Source organism: Hyaena hyaena, unplaced genomic scaffold (assembly GCF_003009895.1).
Source record: "Hyaena hyaena isolate Hyena2069 unplaced genomic scaffold, ASM300989v1 scaffold_43, whole genome shotgun sequence".
Classification (NCBI taxonomy): Eukaryota; Metazoa; Chordata; class Mammalia; order Carnivora; family Hyaenidae; genus Hyaena; species Hyaena hyaena.
In genome coordinates, this window is record NW_024080675.1 from 228941 (window position 1) to 248230 (window position 19290).

General features: G+C 38.6%; 1 protein-coding gene across 4 annotated transcripts in view; it reads right to left on the reverse strand.

Annotated features, from left to right (window-relative positions):
* The window catches only part of RPS6KC1 (ribosomal protein S6 kinase C1), a 180827-nt gene that overhangs the window by 148610 nt on the left and 12927 nt on the right, over positions 1-19290 (reverse strand). For all 4 annotated transcript variants that reach the window (XM_039230102.1, XM_039230101.1, XM_039230104.1 and 1 more), the window contains exon 3: positions 12935-13055. In XM_039230102.1, the coding sequence (XP_039086033.1) occupies positions 12935-13055 (121 nt within the window). The remainder of the gene's footprint in view (positions 1-12934; positions 13056-19290) is intronic.

Here is a 19290-nt window from a genome sequence, read left to right on the forward strand (position 1 = left end):
AAATATGTAAGAATTTGGGAGCTTCAATCCTAAGTGTAATAATAATCAATGATTCATCCCACCTCCCTACTAAGCTAGACTAAAATACAAGCAATGAGTGTATCAACTTCTAAAGAGATTAAAGCACATCTTTGTTGTACTTTTATTGATCTATGCTTTTCCATTTCACTAAACTTAGACAAGCAGAGATGAATTAAAATATTTTTCAGAATGGAGCACAACCAAAAATAAAAGTTTATGTATTAAAAGGTTCAATACATAATCCTACCATCAGAACAAACACAATGAAAGAACATGCTCACTTCTTTGCTCCTAAGATATTTCAGAATAACAGTAACAAAAAATACTATTTGTAGCATAAACAAAAGAGAAGCAGATTAATTTAATCAAATAACTACTGGCCTTAATGTACTTAACAAAGCCACCTAATTTTAAAATTAAAAAAAAAAATAGCAAGATTCAACAGGCATCCTATCCTAATGGTAGCCAACCCCCTAGTGGCTATTTTCTAGTTGTTAGTCCTTTATTAGCATCTAAACCGCACTTGAAAGCAGCAACAATTAGAAATCATAAACAGGTACTTCTTTATCACCAATTTATATATCCATTCACAGGGTCAATGTTTATTTTTTTGTGAACAGAATGGAAAAACTATAAGTAATTTGCAATAGAGAATGCAAAACATACTTTTCATAAGAGGGTTTATTGTGCAATATTATATGTTATACACGATATCATCTGTGTGTGTGTGTGTGTTATATACAAGCCAGTCCTCCACCCCCAATTACCCAGTGATGCTTTCTTTATTAAAAGCTGTGGGAGGAAAAATTAAATTCAAACATTCGATTTAAGCTGGTAAATCACTGGAGCCTTATAAATCTCTTTGATTTATAAGCTACCTTTGGGATATTCTCTTTATTTTCCAATGTAGAACAACAGCCAGATATCAGAGCTTGCAACTTTTTAAAAATGCAAATGTCAACAATCAAAAACTGGTTATATGTAACTAAAGCCTGTCCTTGGCCAGTAAGAAACTAGCCAGAAAAAACTGATGCTGATTCTTAACTGAATCAAAAATTTATTCAGGGTAAAAACAAAGAGAGGTCAAGATTCTTTCTTTTTAATATTATTTTTAATTACTTTTTGAAAGAAAGAGCACATATGCCAATGGGGGAGAGAGGAGAGGAAGGGGAGTGTGGTGGACAAGGCAGGGGGAGAGAGAGAGGGAGAGAGAGAGAGAAAATATCTCAAGCAGGCTCCATGCTCAGTGCAGAGCCTAACATGGGGCTCGATTCTATGGCCCTGGAATTATGACCTGAGCCGAAATCAAGAGTCCGACACTCAACCGACTAAGCCACTCAGGTGCTCCTAGAGGCCAAGGTTCTAGGGTGTGAATTCTCTTCTAGTCAACAGCACCAAGAACATACCTGTAAATGAATGAGTTGGATTAATTACTCCTTGCAACTTGGGAAAATGTATACTATTGGGAACCCTGCGGCATTTCATGAAGAGGGTGTTAGAATGGACTTAAAGGATTTGGGCTTGTGTTGGGTACTTTTGGGAAAGGTTTACAGAAGTAAGGACTTTGCCTGGTATTGATGCTGTTGGGAAGCAGAGATAATTCTATGGTTCTATGAATTCTATCTAATAATATGATTCTAATTTTAACAAATCTTACTATGAGGCAAGAATAATGAAGAGAAGCTAAGGCTGTCATTTATAAAGAAACTACAGTCACGGTAGCCAGGATGAAGATATGCTTGATTATTTTTGTGACTTTACCAATGTTGATGTCTTTGTCTCTGTTCAGACGTGATTCCAGGGTGGTCTTGTTTTTGTCTTGATCCAAGGACAGACACAAGAGTGGCCTTGTCTTGTTTCTATTCTGTGAAACTGCGTATGTTCAACAGGAGAACACCACAGCCTAGATGTGAATGCCAGACCAATTCTAGCAAACACCAAGGTTGAACGAATATGTAGTGTGAGGTCAATTCTTTCTTAGCTGTCAGGAACTGCTTTTCTCTTTCTCATAGGAAATCAGAGTGTGGTAACAGATCTAACAAAACAAACAAAACAATGACCTAATCCTGAGAAAGCAATCAAACAAGTGGAGACTTTGAAACCTACAAATGTCTTACACTTTAAAATGTCATTGTCATGAAAGACAAAAAAATGTATAGGAATACTCTAGATTAACCTAGAGGCATGATCCTAAATCCAAGAACAAACAAACCTAAAAAGGACATTTTTAGGACAATTGAGGAAATATGAATATGGACTGCATATGTGATGACATTACTGTACCATTGTTAAATTTCTTGAGTGTCATATGCGATTGTGGTTATAGGGGATATATGAAACGGTGAAATGTTACAGTATCTGCAACTTACCCTCCAAAGGTTCAGAAAGAAAATGAAAGACACACAGAGAGTTATAAAAAATGTGGCAAACTGTTAATCAATGAACTGGGGCCAAAAGTATAAAAGTATTTACTATACTAATTTTTGTAGGGTTTTCTGTAAACTTACAAATTTTGCAAATTAAAAACAACTGGAGAAAAAAAGTGCTATACTGGTGAGATGTAAAACTGGAAGGGGAAAACAACTAAGCCTAAAGGAAACAGGGAAACTTCCTAGGAAAGGAGACATCTGATGGTCTGAAAGGCTAACAAGAAAGTTCGCAGTGGAGCAGTACAACACTAAAGTCAGGGACACAAGAGTATAGTACATTAGAGGTAAACTGAGCAACAGAGGATAGCTAACAATAGCAGGTGTGTGCCGAACACCGAGTTAGACACACTTAGACACACGGGAGATAATCCACAGAACAGGAAGATATTATCCCTATCTTACCAATAAGAAAATAGACTCGGATGTTAATTTGTATATGACCACACTGCTAGTAAATAATAGATAGAAGATCTGGGCCTAAAGCCATCTGATTCCAAAACGCATGTTCTTTTTTTCACTATACCACTAAAACAGTGACCACATTTTAAAAAAAATTTTTTATAGTTAAGTTATTTTTGAGACAGAGATACAGAACATGAGCGGGGGAGGGGCAGAGAGAGAGGGAGACACAGAATCCGAAACAGGCTCCAGGCTCTGAGCTGCCAGCACAGATCCCAATGCGGGGCTCGAACCCACGAACTGCAAGATGATGATCTTAGCCAAAGTCAGATGCTTAACCGACTGAGCCACTCAGGCGCCCCAGTCACTACATTTTTGATGGCTGTGTAAATTACAATAGGATTCTCTTTTGCTGCTATGGTTTACATACTAAAAATGTGAGAGTAGTTGAAAAGACAGATGATTAACCAACAATCCACCCACCACCTCCCCGTCCCCCAACCACAGCTGCTGCCTGCAGGGTTCACTGCAGTTATCAAATATTACAAATGGACTGTATCATTTACTGAGAGAGATAAATTGCTTACTTATTAAGATTAATAAGAAACTCTCATTCTATAATATGTAAGGATGTGGAGAAAAGTTGAAGATAATACATTAGCAACAGCGGTAATGGCCACAAATCTCAACCTACTTAGAAACCACTCCCTTTCACTCAGTGACACGCTTATTGTTTAAGAAGCTGGGCTTTGGGGGCACCTGGGTGGCTTAGCTGGTTAAGCGTCCGACTTTCGCTTAGGTCATGATCTCACGGTTCGTGGGTTCGAGCCCCGCGTTGGGCTCTGTGCTGACTGCCAGCTCAGAGCCTGGAGCCTGTTTCAGTCTGTGTCTCCCTCTCTCTCTGAGCCCCCCCTGCTCACGCTGTCTCTCTCTCTGTCTCTCTCCTAGAAATAAATAAAAAACATTAAAAAAAAAAGAAGCTGGGCTTTGTCTCTCCCAATATTAAAGTTAAAGATATATGGACGCAGTTAAATTCCACAGTACAGAAGGTATAGAATAAAATGTCCCTCCTCCCACATCCCGAGGGGGTCCGTACATTATACGATTGTGCGTAGGTTATGTCTTCACACAATTATGTACGTCTATTCAAACACAGATGGCATCTTCCTAAACATGTTGCTGTGCAACATTTGTTTTCTGTGCCTTAAAAATATAGCTTGGACATCTTTCCACACCAGGATATTTCTTCTTTTTGTTTTGTTTTTTCTGAGACAGAAAAAGAGAGAGAGAGAAAGAAAGACAGCCTGAGAAAAGAGAGAGGGAGACACAGAATCTGAAGCAGGATCCAGGCTCTGAGCTAGCTGTCAGCACAGAGCCTGATGCGGGGCTCGAACTCACAAACCGTGAGATCATGACCTGAGCCAAAGTCGGACACTTAACTGATTGAGCCACCCAGGCGGCCCCCCACACCAGGATATTTCAAATAGCTAAATAATTCCATTAACTGGCTAAAAATTATGACATAAATGCACAATCACATAATAAGAAAATTCAGTTTATGTTCAGTTTTCTTCTATGAAAATGCTGCAAAGAACACCATATGCATGTACATATGTGTACACACAACTGTGTTTGTGTGAATTCTCAAAATGTGATCTGCAGACTGCTAGGGGTCCCTAAAGGCCTTGCAAGAGATTGATAAGGTCAGAACCATTTTCATAATACTACTAAGACAGTGGTTGCATTTTTCACTGCATTGACATCTGCACTGATCACCTAAAAGCAATGGCAGTAAAACTGCAAACCTCTTAGCATGAGTCAAGACGATAGCACCAAACTATACTTACTAGTAATCACCATATTCCTGACTGCCACTCACTCATACTAAAAAAATTTTTAAATGTCAGTTTCACTTAAGAATGACCTTGATGAAGCAATAAAAATTATTAACTTTATTAAATTTCAACTCTGGAGAACATTTCTTTTCAAAAGTCTCTGCAGGGAAAAAAAATTACAACCACTGAGATTTGGATCAGGCAGAAACTTCCTCAAAACAAAACAAAACAAAACAAAACCCACATAAACAAAGTGAGCTCAATACCTCAAGGAAAACTACCAATAGCATTGATGTCAGTGATGAAATTCAAAGTATCAAGTCACTGTGAGCTTGACAGCTTCCCAATACTGAAAATATCTCCTTTAAAGATCTGTGGTACTATTGACCATTTTTGGATATTATACAATGAAATGGGTCAACATGGCAGATCTGCATAACTCAGGAAACCAATATTTTTCACATGACCAATGCATGATCTTACAAGCTCATGCACAGGTAAATAATCCATTCAAATTTGAGACAGACTAATGAATTTTAATACAACAAAGTCCCAAATAATGAATTTTAATATAATAAAGTACCAAAGGTTTGTTGATAGGATTTCAGATTCCATAATGCAACTAAACTTTTTTTTTAATATTTAATCATTTTTCCCCAAATTTCTTACTTATTTTTTAATTTACATCCAAGTTAGTTAGCATATGGTACAACAATGATTTCTGGAGTAGATTCCTTCATGCCCCTTACCTATTTTGCCCATCCCACCTCCCACAACCCCTCCAGCAACCCTCAGTTTGTTCTCCATGTTTAAGAGTCTCTTATGTTTTGTCCCCTCCCTGTTTTTATATTATTTTTGCTTCCCTTCCCTGATGTTCATCTGTTTTGCATCTTCAAGTCCTCATATGAGTGAAGTCATATGATATTTTTCTCTGACTAATTTCACTTAGCATAGTACCCTCTAGTTCCATCAACATAGCTGCAAATGGCAAGATTTCATTCTTTTTGTTTGCTGAGTAATACTCCACTGTGTGTGTATGTGTGTGTGTGTATACATATTCTCTATCCATTCATCCATCAATGGACATTTAGGCTCTTTCCACACTTTGGCTATTGGTGATAGTGCTGCTATAAATATTGGGGTGCATGTGTCCCTTTGAAACTGCACACCTATATCCCTTGGATAAATACCTAGCAATGCAATTGCTGGGTCAGAGCATAGTTCTATGTTTATTGTTTTAAGGAATCTCCAAACTGTTTTCCAGAGTGTCTGCACCAGTTTGCATTCCCACCAACAGTGCAAAAGGTTCCTCTTTCTCCACATTCTTGCCAACATCTGTTGTTGCCTGAGTTGTTGTTAGCCATTCTGACAGGAATGAGGTGGTATCTTATTGTGCTTTTGATTTGTATTTCCCTGATGATGAGTGATGTTGAGCAATTTTCATGTGTCTGTTGGCCATCTGGATGACTTCTTTGGAGAAGAATCTATTCATGTCTTTTAACCATTCCTTCACTGGATTATTTGTTTTTTGGGTGTTGAGTTTGGTAAGTTCTTTATGGAATCTGGATACTAACCCTTTATCTGATATGTCATTTGCAAATATCTTCTCCCATTCTGTTGGTTGCCTTTTAGTTTTGCTGATTGTTTCCTTTGCTGTGCAGAAGCTTTTTATTTTGATGAGATCTCAATAGTTCATTTTTGCTTTTGTCTCCCTTGCCTCTGGAGACATGTTGAATAAGAAAGAAGCTGCTGAAGCCAAGGTCAAAGAGGTTTTTGCCTGCTTTTTCCTCAAGGATTTTGATGCCTTCCTGTCTTACATTTAGGTCTTTCATCCAGTTTAAGTTTATTTTTGTGTATGGTGTAAGAAAGTGGTCCACGTTCAATTTTCTGCATGTCACTGTCCAGTTTTCCCAGCACCACTTGCTGAATAGACTGTCTTTATTCCATTGAATATTCTTTTCTGTTTTGTCAAAGATTAGTTGGCCATATGTTTCTGGGTCCATTTCTGGGTTCTCTATTCTTCTGGATTCTGTCCCAATGATCTGAGTGTCTGTTTCCAGTACCATACTATCTCAATGACTACATCTTTGTAATATGGCTTGAAGTCTGGGATAGTGATGCCTCCTGCTTTGGTTTTCTTTTTCAAGATTTCTTTGGCTATTTGGGGTCTTTCTGGTTCCATAGAAATTTTAGGATTGTTTATTCTAGCTCTGTGAAGAATGCTGGTGTTATTTTGATAGGTATTGCATTGAATATTTAGATTGCTTTGGGTAGTATTGAAACTTTAACAATATTTGTTCTTCCTATCCAGGCACATGGAATATTTTTCCATTTTTTTGTGTCTTCTTCAATTTCTTTCATAAGCTTTCTAGAGCTTTCAGTGAAGAAATTACCATTAAGTTTCAGTGTATCAAAGACAATTATCTTCAATTATCTGAAAAGCTATTCAAATACTCCTCCCTTTTTCAACTACATCATCTGCATGAACTTGAATTTTCTTCATACACTTCAGTCAAAGCAATCTATCACCACCACCAATTAGATCTCTCTCTCTCTCTCTCTCTCTGCTCCCCCTGTGCTCACGCTCTCTCTCTTTCTCAAAATAAATAAATAAACTATAAAAAAAAAAAAAAAGGTGTGGTAAGGGCACCTGGGTGGCGTAGTTGGTTAAGCGTCCGACTTTTGCTTAGGTCATGATCTCGCAGTTTATGGGTTCGAGCCCCGCGTCGGGCTCTGTGCTGACTGCCAGCTCAGAGCCTGGAGCCTATTTCAGACTGTGACTCTCTCTCTCTGACCCTCCCCTGCTCACGCTCTCTCTCTCTCTCTCTCTCTCTCTCTCCTAGAAATAAATAAAAATATTAAAAAAAAAAGTGTGGTATATATACACATGCATACACATACACACACAAACACACACATAATGGTATATTACTCACCCATAAAAAAGAATGAAATCTTGCCATTTGTGACAATACAGATAAACCTAGAGGGTAGTATGCTAAGAGAAATAAGTCAGAGAAAGACAAATACAGTACAATTTCACTTATATATGGAATCTAAAAAACAAAACAAATGAACAGACAAAACAGAAACAGATTCATAAATACAGAGAACAAAACTGTGGTTGCTAGAGGGGAGGGAGATTAGAGAGAGGCAAAATATATTTGCTGAAGGGGATTAAGAGGTGTAAACTTCCAGTTATAAAATAAATAAGTCACAGGGATATAAAGTATAACATAGGGAATATAGTCAATAATACCATAATAATTTTTGTATGATGACAGATGGTAACTAACCTCATTATATTGATGTCATAATGTATGTAAATGTTTAATCACTTTGTTGTACACCTGAAATTCAAATTATATCATATGCTAACTGTATGTCAATTTTAAAAAATCTTTTAAAAAAAGCAGAGTGCCACAAAACTTAAAAACTTGACAGTAAGGATGCCACGTACTGAAGCACTCCACTTTCAGAATTTCTAGATCGTGATGCTCACTTAGCCATCCAAGTCTCTAAGTTTCAAGACAGAGGCTGAGTCACCATACCCACAGTGCCTATCTTTAAAATGTTTCTTGATGGGCGCCTGGGTGGCTCAGTCGGTTAAGCGTCCGACTTCGGCTCAGGTCACGATCTCACGGTTCGTGGGTTCGAGCCCCGCATCAGGCTGTGCTGACAGCTCAGAGCCTGGAGCCTGTTTCAGATTCTGTATCTCCCTCTCTCTCTGACCCTCCCCTGCTCACTCTCTCTCTCTCAGAAATAAGTAAAATATTAAAAAAAATAATAATAATAAAATAAAATAAAATGTTTCTTGACTTAAGTGTGCCTTTAAATTTTCCAGATAATTATGGTTGGTTTGATATTAATCAAAGAAGAGTCTTTGGACCATGGCAGCAAAATCAGTGCTACCAAAGAGGTAGCACTTCAATGGCAAAACACAACTACACTTTTAATCCAAAAACTGTCAAGAAAAAAAGTAAAAAACCATAGATACTGGATAGTAACAATGAACAGAAGGCACCGGAAATGTTAACACCATGAAATGTCGGGGCTCAAAGGCCAAAAGCAAGCAAAGATTAACATGAATTTATGGATTCCCTAATGCTTCATAGGGGAACAAAACAATGGTATCATCAAAACTGATGGTCCTGTTGCTACTGACCACATCCCTCTATTGTTTTTCACCTAAGAAATTACAAACCTTTCCTTTGTAATTATGAACCTAAGATATCTCTTTACATTAGTTATATTTCAAGATATCATTATATATCATGAATTTTTAATATTAAGCATTTGTTAAAATTAAAAGAATTGTAGCAAAAAGTTGTTAATGGCCACTTCATTCTGGCATAATGGCATAAATGCCACTGATATTACCATACTATTATGTCTCTGTATCTTGTCCCCAGATCTCAAGGAGTTGTGAAACGTGCAAAATATCCTGCAGAAGCAAGTGTAAAGCTCAGTGAATACTGTGGTCCTGCAATCAGCCTGAAAAAAATCACTATTCCATGTACACTACAACCAAATGGAAATTGGATCATTTCAAATGATTCAGAATTCTTCCTAAATCAAAGAGAGCATCAGTAGGGTTCAGTCCAGAGACCAAATCCACATAGTAATTTGAACAAGGAAACCTTAATATAAAGACTATTAGGGGCGCCTGGGTGGCTTAGTTGGTTAGGCGTCCGACTTTCGCTTGGGTCATGATCTCACGGTTCATGGGTTCGAGCCCCGCATCAGGCTCTGTGCTGGCTGCCGGCTCAGAGCCTGGAGCCTGTTTCAGTCTGTGACTCCCTCTCTCTCTGACCCTCCCCTGCTCGCACTGTCTCTCTCTCTCTCCTAGAAATAAATAAAACATTAAAAAAAAAAAATAGACTATTAAACAACAGTTAACTTATTAAAACTCTGAAGAAAACCCCAGGGTAAAGTATCCAAGGAAGGAACAACCTGGAAGGGGCACCCCTCTCCAAAGCTGGGACTGGGATCTTCCTAGAGAAGATGTGGTTGCAGCCACTGAATGGGGGAGAAGTTAGCTGGGTACCTTGGGCCACAGGTGGTCCACAGTTGCCAGGAAAGCAAGAAAGACCTCTCCAGGGTACACACGGGACAAGATGGGGAGACAAGCAACACGGGAGAGTCACAATGCCAGGAGCCCACTTACAAGCAAGGTAACACAAGGCCTGGGGTACACAATGTCTGTGTTGGGAAGGCCAAGAGAAACAACCTTCTGGGGTAAAGGCAAGCCAAGGCTGGCAGATAGGCATGTAGGGAGGGGGGAACAGGGGCCTGCTCACCTGCAAAACAACAAGGTCCGGGGTTCACAGTGCCCCCAGGGAGTCAGAGAGTCAGAAGCCCACTCTCCCAAAGGCCCGGGGTGCCATGAGATACTCAGCTAAGTGGCCACCCAAGTGGCTGGGGATGCACGCTTGTCAGCAGACTACGCTTTAGGTGCATGACTGAGGCAAATGTCTCTGGCAACAGTGCAGGAGGAACAAAAAGAAAAACAAAATCCACAGCACACTGGAAGGTGGAAGAGAAGCCCCTTACCCTCCTTCAGTGCCCCTTCCAGCATCCTCTACTGTGAACAGCATACTCACTGTAAAGGAAAAATTCTTAGAGTCCAATCCATTTATGTATAAGAGAAAATGAAAGAAGGAACTTGAAGCTAAGAGGCAATAAATGGACAACTGGCATGGCTTCTTAGAATTACCAACGGAAAAGCCCTAGGAATTCCAGACTTATCTTGAAAGGCAGCAATTTCCCCAATGTCAATGAGAAATACAGCTGGTATCAGAATATACTTTACAAAGCCACTGCACAAAAATCAACATGATACAGACATAGGTATTACTATAAGAATAAACAAACGCCACAAAAGAAAAAAACTTTTAATTAGTGGCAATGCATGTAAAAAGTTAATGTGTGATGAAAATGGTATCCATTTCATTGGGAAAAATATGCGTTATTTAATACATATCTTAGATGTCTATCCATCTGAAAGAAACATAAAATGGAGTATCATCTGACATCCCATTCAAATATAAATTCCACATGGATATTAAAGAGAATTTTTTTAAGTTCTAAGAATCAACTTACAAGCAAATGGAGGAATTGGGAGACATTTCCAATCAAAACCAGAAACCCAAAATCTCAGGGGATGGAGGGAGCAGGAATAGAACTGAACATCTAAAAATTTGTTTCCATGGAATACTACATGGCAAGGAGAAACGATGAAATCTGGCCATGTGTAGCACCATGGATGGACCTTGAGGGTGTTATGCTGAGCGAAATAAGTCAGGCAAAGAAGGACAGATACCATATGTTTGCACGTATAGGAGGATTAGGAGGAACTTGACGGAGGAACAGGGGGGAAATGGTGGGGGAAAGGGAGAGAGGCAAACCATGAGAGACTCTTGAATGCTGACAAAAACTGAGGACTGATGGATGGAGGGGGAGGGGGGATTGGCATGGAGGAGGGCACTTGTGGGGATGAGCACTGGGTGTTATGTGGAAACTAATTTGACAATAAACTATTTGTAAAAAAAAAAATTTGTTTGGTGGGGCGCCTGGGTGGCTCAGTAGGTTGAGCGTCCAACTTCAGCTCAGGTCATGATCTCACCACTCATGGGTTTGAGCCCCACATCAGGCTCTGTGCTGACAGCTCAGACCCTGGAGCCTGCTTCAGATTCTGTGTCTCCCTCTCTGCCCCTCCCCTGCTAGCACTCTGTCTCTCTCTCTCTTTCAAAGTAAATAAACATTAAAACATTTTTTTAAATTTGTTTGGTAAAAGCTATTACAAACAATTGTAAAATATGTACCAGTGTATATAAAAGTATATATCACTCATACACATATAGATGCAGATGTGCAGATGAGTGAAGTATGTACAACATATGCAATGTGCATAAATGCATGATGTTTCCTAACTCCATCTGCTGAAAGAACACAGAAGCGACTTGCAGTGAGCACATCTACTGCCCAGATACTGGTCTCCGTGGCAGCCAGGGGCTACTCTGAAAAGGGAGTCCATACACCAATTTGAATACAGAAAGTCTAGGGGCGCCTGGGTGGCTTAGTTGGTCGCTTAGGTCGTGATCTCGCGGTTCGTGGGTTCGAGCCCCACTTCGGGCTCTGTGCTGACTGCCAGCTCAGAGCCTGCAGCCTGTTTCAGAGTCTGTCACTCCCTCTCTCTGACCCTTCCCTGCTCACGCTGTCTCTCTCTCTCTCCTAGAAATAAATAAAACATTTTTAAAAAATTTAAAAAAAATACAAAGTCTTACAAAGAATTATTAACTATTTGCACAGGATTAACTAATTACTAAGAGGAAAGAACAGAGAAGTCTAAGGAATACCCTAGGGCTGAAGGAGAGAACCAGAGGCAGTAGTTGGAAGGAGCATCTCCTTCCCCGGCTGGAGTTTACATCCCACTGGAGGCAGTGTGGCTGCCGCATGCTGAATGAGAAAAGCTGGCCGGCCTGCCCCAGCTGGAGCTGTCCTATAGCAGGAAGGCCAAAGCTGACCGACAAGAACCCGCAGGCTGGGACTGATAGGCAGGAAAGCCTCTGCTATGGTGTCGGCATGTCAAGAGCAGAAGGCAGAGGGAATCTCAGGCAGGAACTGGCAACAGAATCTGCTAGAATGCCACAAAGTATCACACACACACACACACACACACACACACACACACACACACGCTACCGGCAGCAGAGCAAGCAGGGGCAGAGTACTGGTTCTCTGTGCCTCGGTTTTCTGTTAACATTTTGCAGAGCCATGAATCTAACACATGTTACTCGATCAGTAACATACGCAGAGCACCATCCCAAAATGTCCCCAACTGGCCTGGCTGGGTGCCTCAAACCACAACCATTCACGTTATAAGGAAAGTATTAGAAAAAATATACAAAGTAAGAACTTTTTAAAATCCCCAAGTTTCAGAACTAGAAGAGCAATTCAATATCATCTCTTCTTATGTTCCCACATGTTTGTTTTTTTTATTTGCTTCACTGGCTGGAGCTGGAGCTGTTGGTATGGTGTTGTTTCACAAAAGGGAAGAGTAAATGCATTCAGAGTTAACCAGCCTATCCCACGAACATGAAACAACAACTTCAAGTGTTTGCTGAACGATGTGAATGATCTTTCCAAAGGGCTTTTCACTTTGGCAGTACAGTATTTCAGGGTTCTGCATATACACATGATTAGCCAATCATCATTTCTTAAAGTCACAATTTCAAAATCGTCACTTACCAAACACTATTCCTTTAGCAAATGGAGGAAACAATTCTGAATGTCGGAATAAGTTTTTGTGAATTTGCCATAGTTCTTTGTGTAGTTTCTTAAAGTCACTGTATCTCTTCCATACGATTATCTAAAGAGAAAGGAAAATTAAATGTGTACCTCACAGTGAAACTATGTAGATTCAGATATCTGAACAACAAATAATCTTTTCCCATCAAAGTGCTCAAAATTGTCATGCAAAGGCAAACAATATATGTTCGAACCAATACAGTTGACTGTCTGAAGCTAAATAATAATAGCTGATTTAAAAATATAAAGCAGCTGGGACATTTGGGTGGCTTAGTCAGGTTAGCATACGATTCTTTTTTTTTTTTTTTAAATGTTTTATTTATTTCTGAGAGAGAGAGAGAAACAGTGTGAGCAGGGGAGGGTCAGAGAGAGAGAGGGCGACACAGAATCTGAAGCAGGCTCCAGGCTCTGAGCTAGCTGTCAGCACATAGCCCGACACGGGGCTCGAACCCACGAACCGTGAAATCATGACCTGAGCCGAAGTTGGGTGATTCTTGACTTTGGCTCAGGTCATGATCCCAGGGGGGTGGGATCGAACCCTGTGTCAGGCTCTGCACTGGGCATGGAGCCTACTTGAGATTCTTTCTCGCTTCCTCTGCCCCTTTCCCCCGCTCACACACACACTCTCTCTCTAAAATAAAATAAAATTATACATACACACACACATCACACAGAACAGCAATTCTTTCTCTAAATTTTCTGTTTTGGTTTTTAAATTTCATTTTAAACATGCACCATTTTCTTCATACTGGAAAAATATTCAACCTGGTACAAAGAAGGTCTATAGTTTCTAAAATGTCACTTAAACTCTTCAAAAATCAATTACCATTGGCCTGAAAATGAGCTAAATGTCAAAATACATATTCCATCTCAAAAACAGCATGTTTATAAACACAAAATAGTTAATTTAGACAATTTTTAAACATCAAGTACCCACACACCATTTGCCTAAAAGGATAAATAAACTAAATAATATGGAAGAAGAAATGGTTGTGTAGCAAGTAATTAACCTGAACTTTGACATTTCATAGATCTTATTTCACAAATCCCAGTTAAAAGTAATAGTAAAAAAATTTCTTAAGGTAAGATGATGAATCCTAAACAGAATACTATTAAACCTAGTATATTTCAAAACAGAAAATAAGAGTTATCTAGATTATTAAATACATAAAGTTTACTTCCATTAACTTGAATTACTGTTTAATCTTACTCAGATTAAATTAGTAAAAAGAAAACAGATTTGACACAACTCTGATATCACTGATTCAGCCCCTCAGTGTCAACAAAATAGGGTAAAACTGAGTTTTAAATTTCATTACCTGGCATACCAGGTCTTTGCTTCTCAAAAACCTAATTGTCTCACTTCTAACAAACTCAATAGAGTGTAATACTGATAAGCAAATCTTAGGGCAAGCAGGTAATCAAGTGTGATTTAAGAGACTCTTATCAAAAAATTACTCTCTGCATACAAGAAATTCTTCACTAAACTTTATGGCACTGCCTAAAATTCTACCATGATGAGTTTCGTGTTTTTAATATAGTTATTAGTCCTAGGGGACTAGTCAGACTATAACATGAATTAATCTAAACTGCCTCCTCCCGATGCTTCCTTTTATTCATTTACTCAGCAACAAAAATAGTCATCAAAACAATTATTTTCAAGACACTATTCTGTGCTAGGCTCTCTGTTAGCACAAAGGATGAAGAAATGAGAAACACAGCACCTGCCTTCAAGGACTTCCCAGTCTAGTTGGGCAGGATAAGCCACCAAGCAACGGCATCACAAGACAGGGTGATAGATGCTGACCAGGAAGGCCAAGGGAGCTATGGAAGGAGCACCTACGGAAAAGTCTTATCCTTACACTTCCCTTGCTGGAGGGAAGTAGCGATTAGACCAATAAAAAACAGAGAGACAAGGAACTGGGGCTGCAGTTTTTAAAAGGAGAGTAAGATGTTAAATATAATTCCTATATTTGGACTTTTGCAACTGGGTAAATGGCGGTCCTACTCTCTAAAATGAAGAAAAAGGGAGAAGAAACTTTTAAGATAAAAGTTCAATTTTAGACATACCTGACACAGGTTTGGAGTTCAAGAGTGAGAATAAGCAGGGTGTATTAACCTGGGACTCGGCAGCAGAGGGGTGGCAATCACTCAAGAAAGGTTTCTCAGCACTTGTGACGTGAGGAATCTAACAACAAAATAACGGGGAACCCTGACACTGAGAGGCCAGCCATAAGTAAGGAGAGGAAACCAAGTGCCAAGTAGGTGTCTAAGAGCCTTAGTTGCGCCATGACACAGGCCACCTGGATGGAAGAAGAGGTTTTATTTTAAAATGAAAGTGATGGGGGGCACCTGGGTGGCTCAGTCGGTTAAGCGTCCGACTTCAGCTCAGGTCATGATCTCATGGTTCGTGGGTTCGAGCCCCGCGTCGGGCTCTGTGCTGACAGCTAGCTCAGAGCCTGGAGCCTGCTTCAGATTCTGTGTCTCCCTCTCTCTCTGACCCTCCCCTGCTCATGCTGTCTCTATCTCTCTCTCAAAAGTAAATAAAATATTTAAAAAAAAAAAAAATGAAAGTGATGGGACAAAAGCTGATTACAAAGAACCAAGAGTCCCAGTAAAAGAGAAGAGGAGCTAATAAACTAAGACAGCCAAACGGACACGTGAAAAGCAAACGGTCTCTGGACAGTAAGATTATAAGTGATTTCAATTTTCATATGTTTTGTTTCTCTGTGGTTTCTAATTTGATACAGAAAAATAATTCTGTCATAGGAGAAAAACAAAGCTATTTTTATATTTTTAAAAGAGATCAAATTATAATGGTACCATGTTGCCAATGGCTTAAGAAAGAAATGGGTGATGGGCTTTACATAAGGTAAATGCCATCCTCAAAGCCTTTATAAACTAGATATAAGAGCTATTCAAAAGCTGTCACTCTTAGAAACAATTAAATCTGCAGATAAAATTTCTATTCTAGTTAGGGCCATTTTTAAATAGACAGAGTAACTTAAGGAGTAAAAGTTAACAATTTAATCACAATAATGATAATAACATGGTCTATAAACTGGCAGACAGTAAGAATTCGAGCCCCCAAGGTGAGACTCTTTCCTCATCATGCCTAATTTATTCACTCACATACTCCTTATTCTCAACACTAGAGCTACAGAACCAAAATATCTGAGAGCAAATATAAACCCTCAAGAAATGAAGGAAACCAAAGCATCACAAAGTGTTACCATCTACTGCCTCCTTTTCTTCATACTCCTTTTAACCTTGGACATTTCTAGAACTCTTCCAAATGAAAAAGTGAACAAAAGTATATTTCCGTTACCTTAGCAAGTATTGATGTTTATAACTGGACTACACAAAGTCGCAAAAGATGCATACAAAAAATTATTTTCTCTAATAATTCTTTCCTATTACAAAAAAGTTGCATAACAGCTATTGCTCTATTGAACCAACCCCTGCAGAAATTTCTTATTCGCTGAAGTTACTCTGCGTAAAATTCCTCAATTAAATATTATTTCAGTGACAATCATATATAAACTACGAATTTAGTAAAAGCTTAACTTTTATTACAAACATTCCCTTAAATAATTTTTACATAAAACAAATGTTATCTTTTCAGATAAGTTCACTTAATGATAGCAAAAACCTGTAGATCTCATGAACAAAGCCATTCCGATTAAGTTTGCCCTCTCACAGAGTATTTTAAACTTCCTGGATCTTCTTTTCTTGCAACCAATATCACTACTATATTTCCTTATGGATTTTCTTTCTCCCCTTTTCAAGATGCTTTTCTTTCCTTTGACACATTTCTAAATGTTCTCAAATAGTTTTTATAAAATTATTTATGAAATGACTTAACAGATTTCTGACGTGATAACAAAGAAAGTTCTGTATCAGTTCTCCTTTCCCAATTTCACCAGTGAAATCTACTATCCATAGAGAAATAGAGCTATAGGTTACTTTTTTTTTTAAAGGTAGGGGGAGGGAGGGCACAATATCTCTAGTTCTTTCTTTACCATTCTGCAGGTGTTCATGCTTTTGATAATCTACTGAATGAGAGGCCACATAACTGTTGCTGCCCCCCTCAGACTTTCCCATGCTGCTCTTATTAAATAAAAATTTAGGGGGCACCAGGTGGCTCACTTGTTTAAGCATCCAACTCTTGATTTCAGCTCAGGTCATGATCTTACAGATGTGAGACTGAGCCTCGAGTGGGGCTCCGCGCTGAGCAGGGGGTCTGCTTGAGATTCTCTCTCTCCCTCTCTCTCTGTCTCTCCCCCTGCTCATTTTTCTCTCCAAATAAACAAACAATTTAAAAATATATAAAATAAAAATTAGACGGAAATTTTTTTAGGTTTAGTTATTTTGAATGAGACAGACAGCATGAGTAGGGAAGGGACAGAGAGAGAGTGTGTGTGAGAGAAGAGAGAGAGAATCCCAAGCAGGCTCCACACTATCAGCATGGAGCCCAACTCCAGCTTGAACTCCTGAACCATTACAGCTGAAATCAAGAGTCAGTGGTTCAATCGACTGGGCCACCCAAGTGCTCCTTCAGAGGAAATCTGTAAAGGATAATTTTTTTAATCTATCCTAGATCATTTTAAATTTACTCCATGTGAGTATTTCAGCATTCTTAGTTAGAAAACACTGCTACCTGGTAGCATGTGTGAAGATATGCGAATACTCTATAAAAGAACCAGAAAAAGAAACCAGCAAAATATCCCTGGTCTTAGAAGGATTGCATATTATTAACCCTATATTTGATTTGGACTAATACTACATCTTCTAGTCCTCAACAGCTTTTGGGAAGCCTGCTTAAATTCTAAAGCAGTTAACTATGTGAATCTGTTAACAGGAGACAGAAAGTGAAAGGAAAGGAAATGGAAACAAATTCAAGGTAGCAAATTTCTCTCTTAAATGAGAATTCCAATGTTTAAATGAAATACATGAGAAGCTAAAGTGTCGTTAAAATTTCAAAGTCATTCTATATTTTAAGAAGCCAACGAGACAGAAAACATTTTTAAAAATTTTTATACCATTTCTAACATAGGACCATGCAATCGTCTAACTAAAGGACACTTACAAGAGTTTTCTGATGAATGGTTCACCAACAGCTGTTATTATAAAAGAGTTTTCCCCAAAAAAGGATTAAGGAAATGGCAGAGAGTATGTTCATGGATGGGTTGGTTCAGGATTCTCCCTGGAAAATGCGAACATCAAGCTACAAACTACAGCATAGCAATCAGACAGTGTATTCAAAGGAAACACAACCCATTTTTAATTTTAACAGAGTTGTAAAATTTCAAAAGCAGAACAGCTTATAGTATGAATTCAACATAATTAGAAGAATTTTAAAGAAAGTTCTTACTAACCAATTGACACTTAAGTAGAGAGAGTACTTTAAAGATTGGGGCAAATGACTTTCACTTCCTTTTTGGGAGGATACAGATATAGAAATAGATATATCCTTTTCTTCCAAAATATTACAATATTCCCTTCCTGGCTATTGAGGGGAGAAAGTGAGATATCTTAAAATCCCTAAGGAAAAGTAGTACGAAATCTTTTAAAACCGTGTTTTACTGAGCTCTTTTTAACCATAGGACAAAAACAAATAATGGATCAAATACAGCGAAATGGCAGTGTGTAAAAGTTCAAATACTGTCCAAACTTGATGTCACACACTCAAACCAACCAGTACCAAACAATCAACTTAAATGTATGAATCAAGCCAGGCTTGTTATGTAAGGAGTAGTGGGACTTGTTAGAAAATACATACTCCACCTAAACATATTAAAATTCAAATGAGAAAAAAAAAAAACCCACTGTAGATTCAAGAATGCCAATTTATAATATCTTTTTTAAACACTTTAGTTAAAAAAAAAAAAAAATTTCCCAACATATGTGCTTCTAATCTTAGTGTAAATGAGCAGGTAAATGAAAGCAATGAAAGTAAATCAAAAAATGTTAATAGAAACAAGCTCCTCAGCTAGGATTCCTAAGGGTACACAACAAGCACAAAGTAATTACAAATAGAGAATTACATTGTGTTAAGCAAAAACACAGCAAGCTGGTATCATTTTAGAGAGCTTTTAGAGAGCGAGAGAGGCAGGAAAACAACTACAAATTGAAAAAAGAAACAAACACCTACACCCAAAGCAGTTTTCCAAGCTGTCAACATGACAACTCTATATAAAAGTGAAAGTAAGGGTGCCTGGGTGGCTCAGTTGGTTGAGTGTCCAAATTGAGCTCAGGTCATAATCTCACCATCCCCAGAGTTCGAACCCTGCATC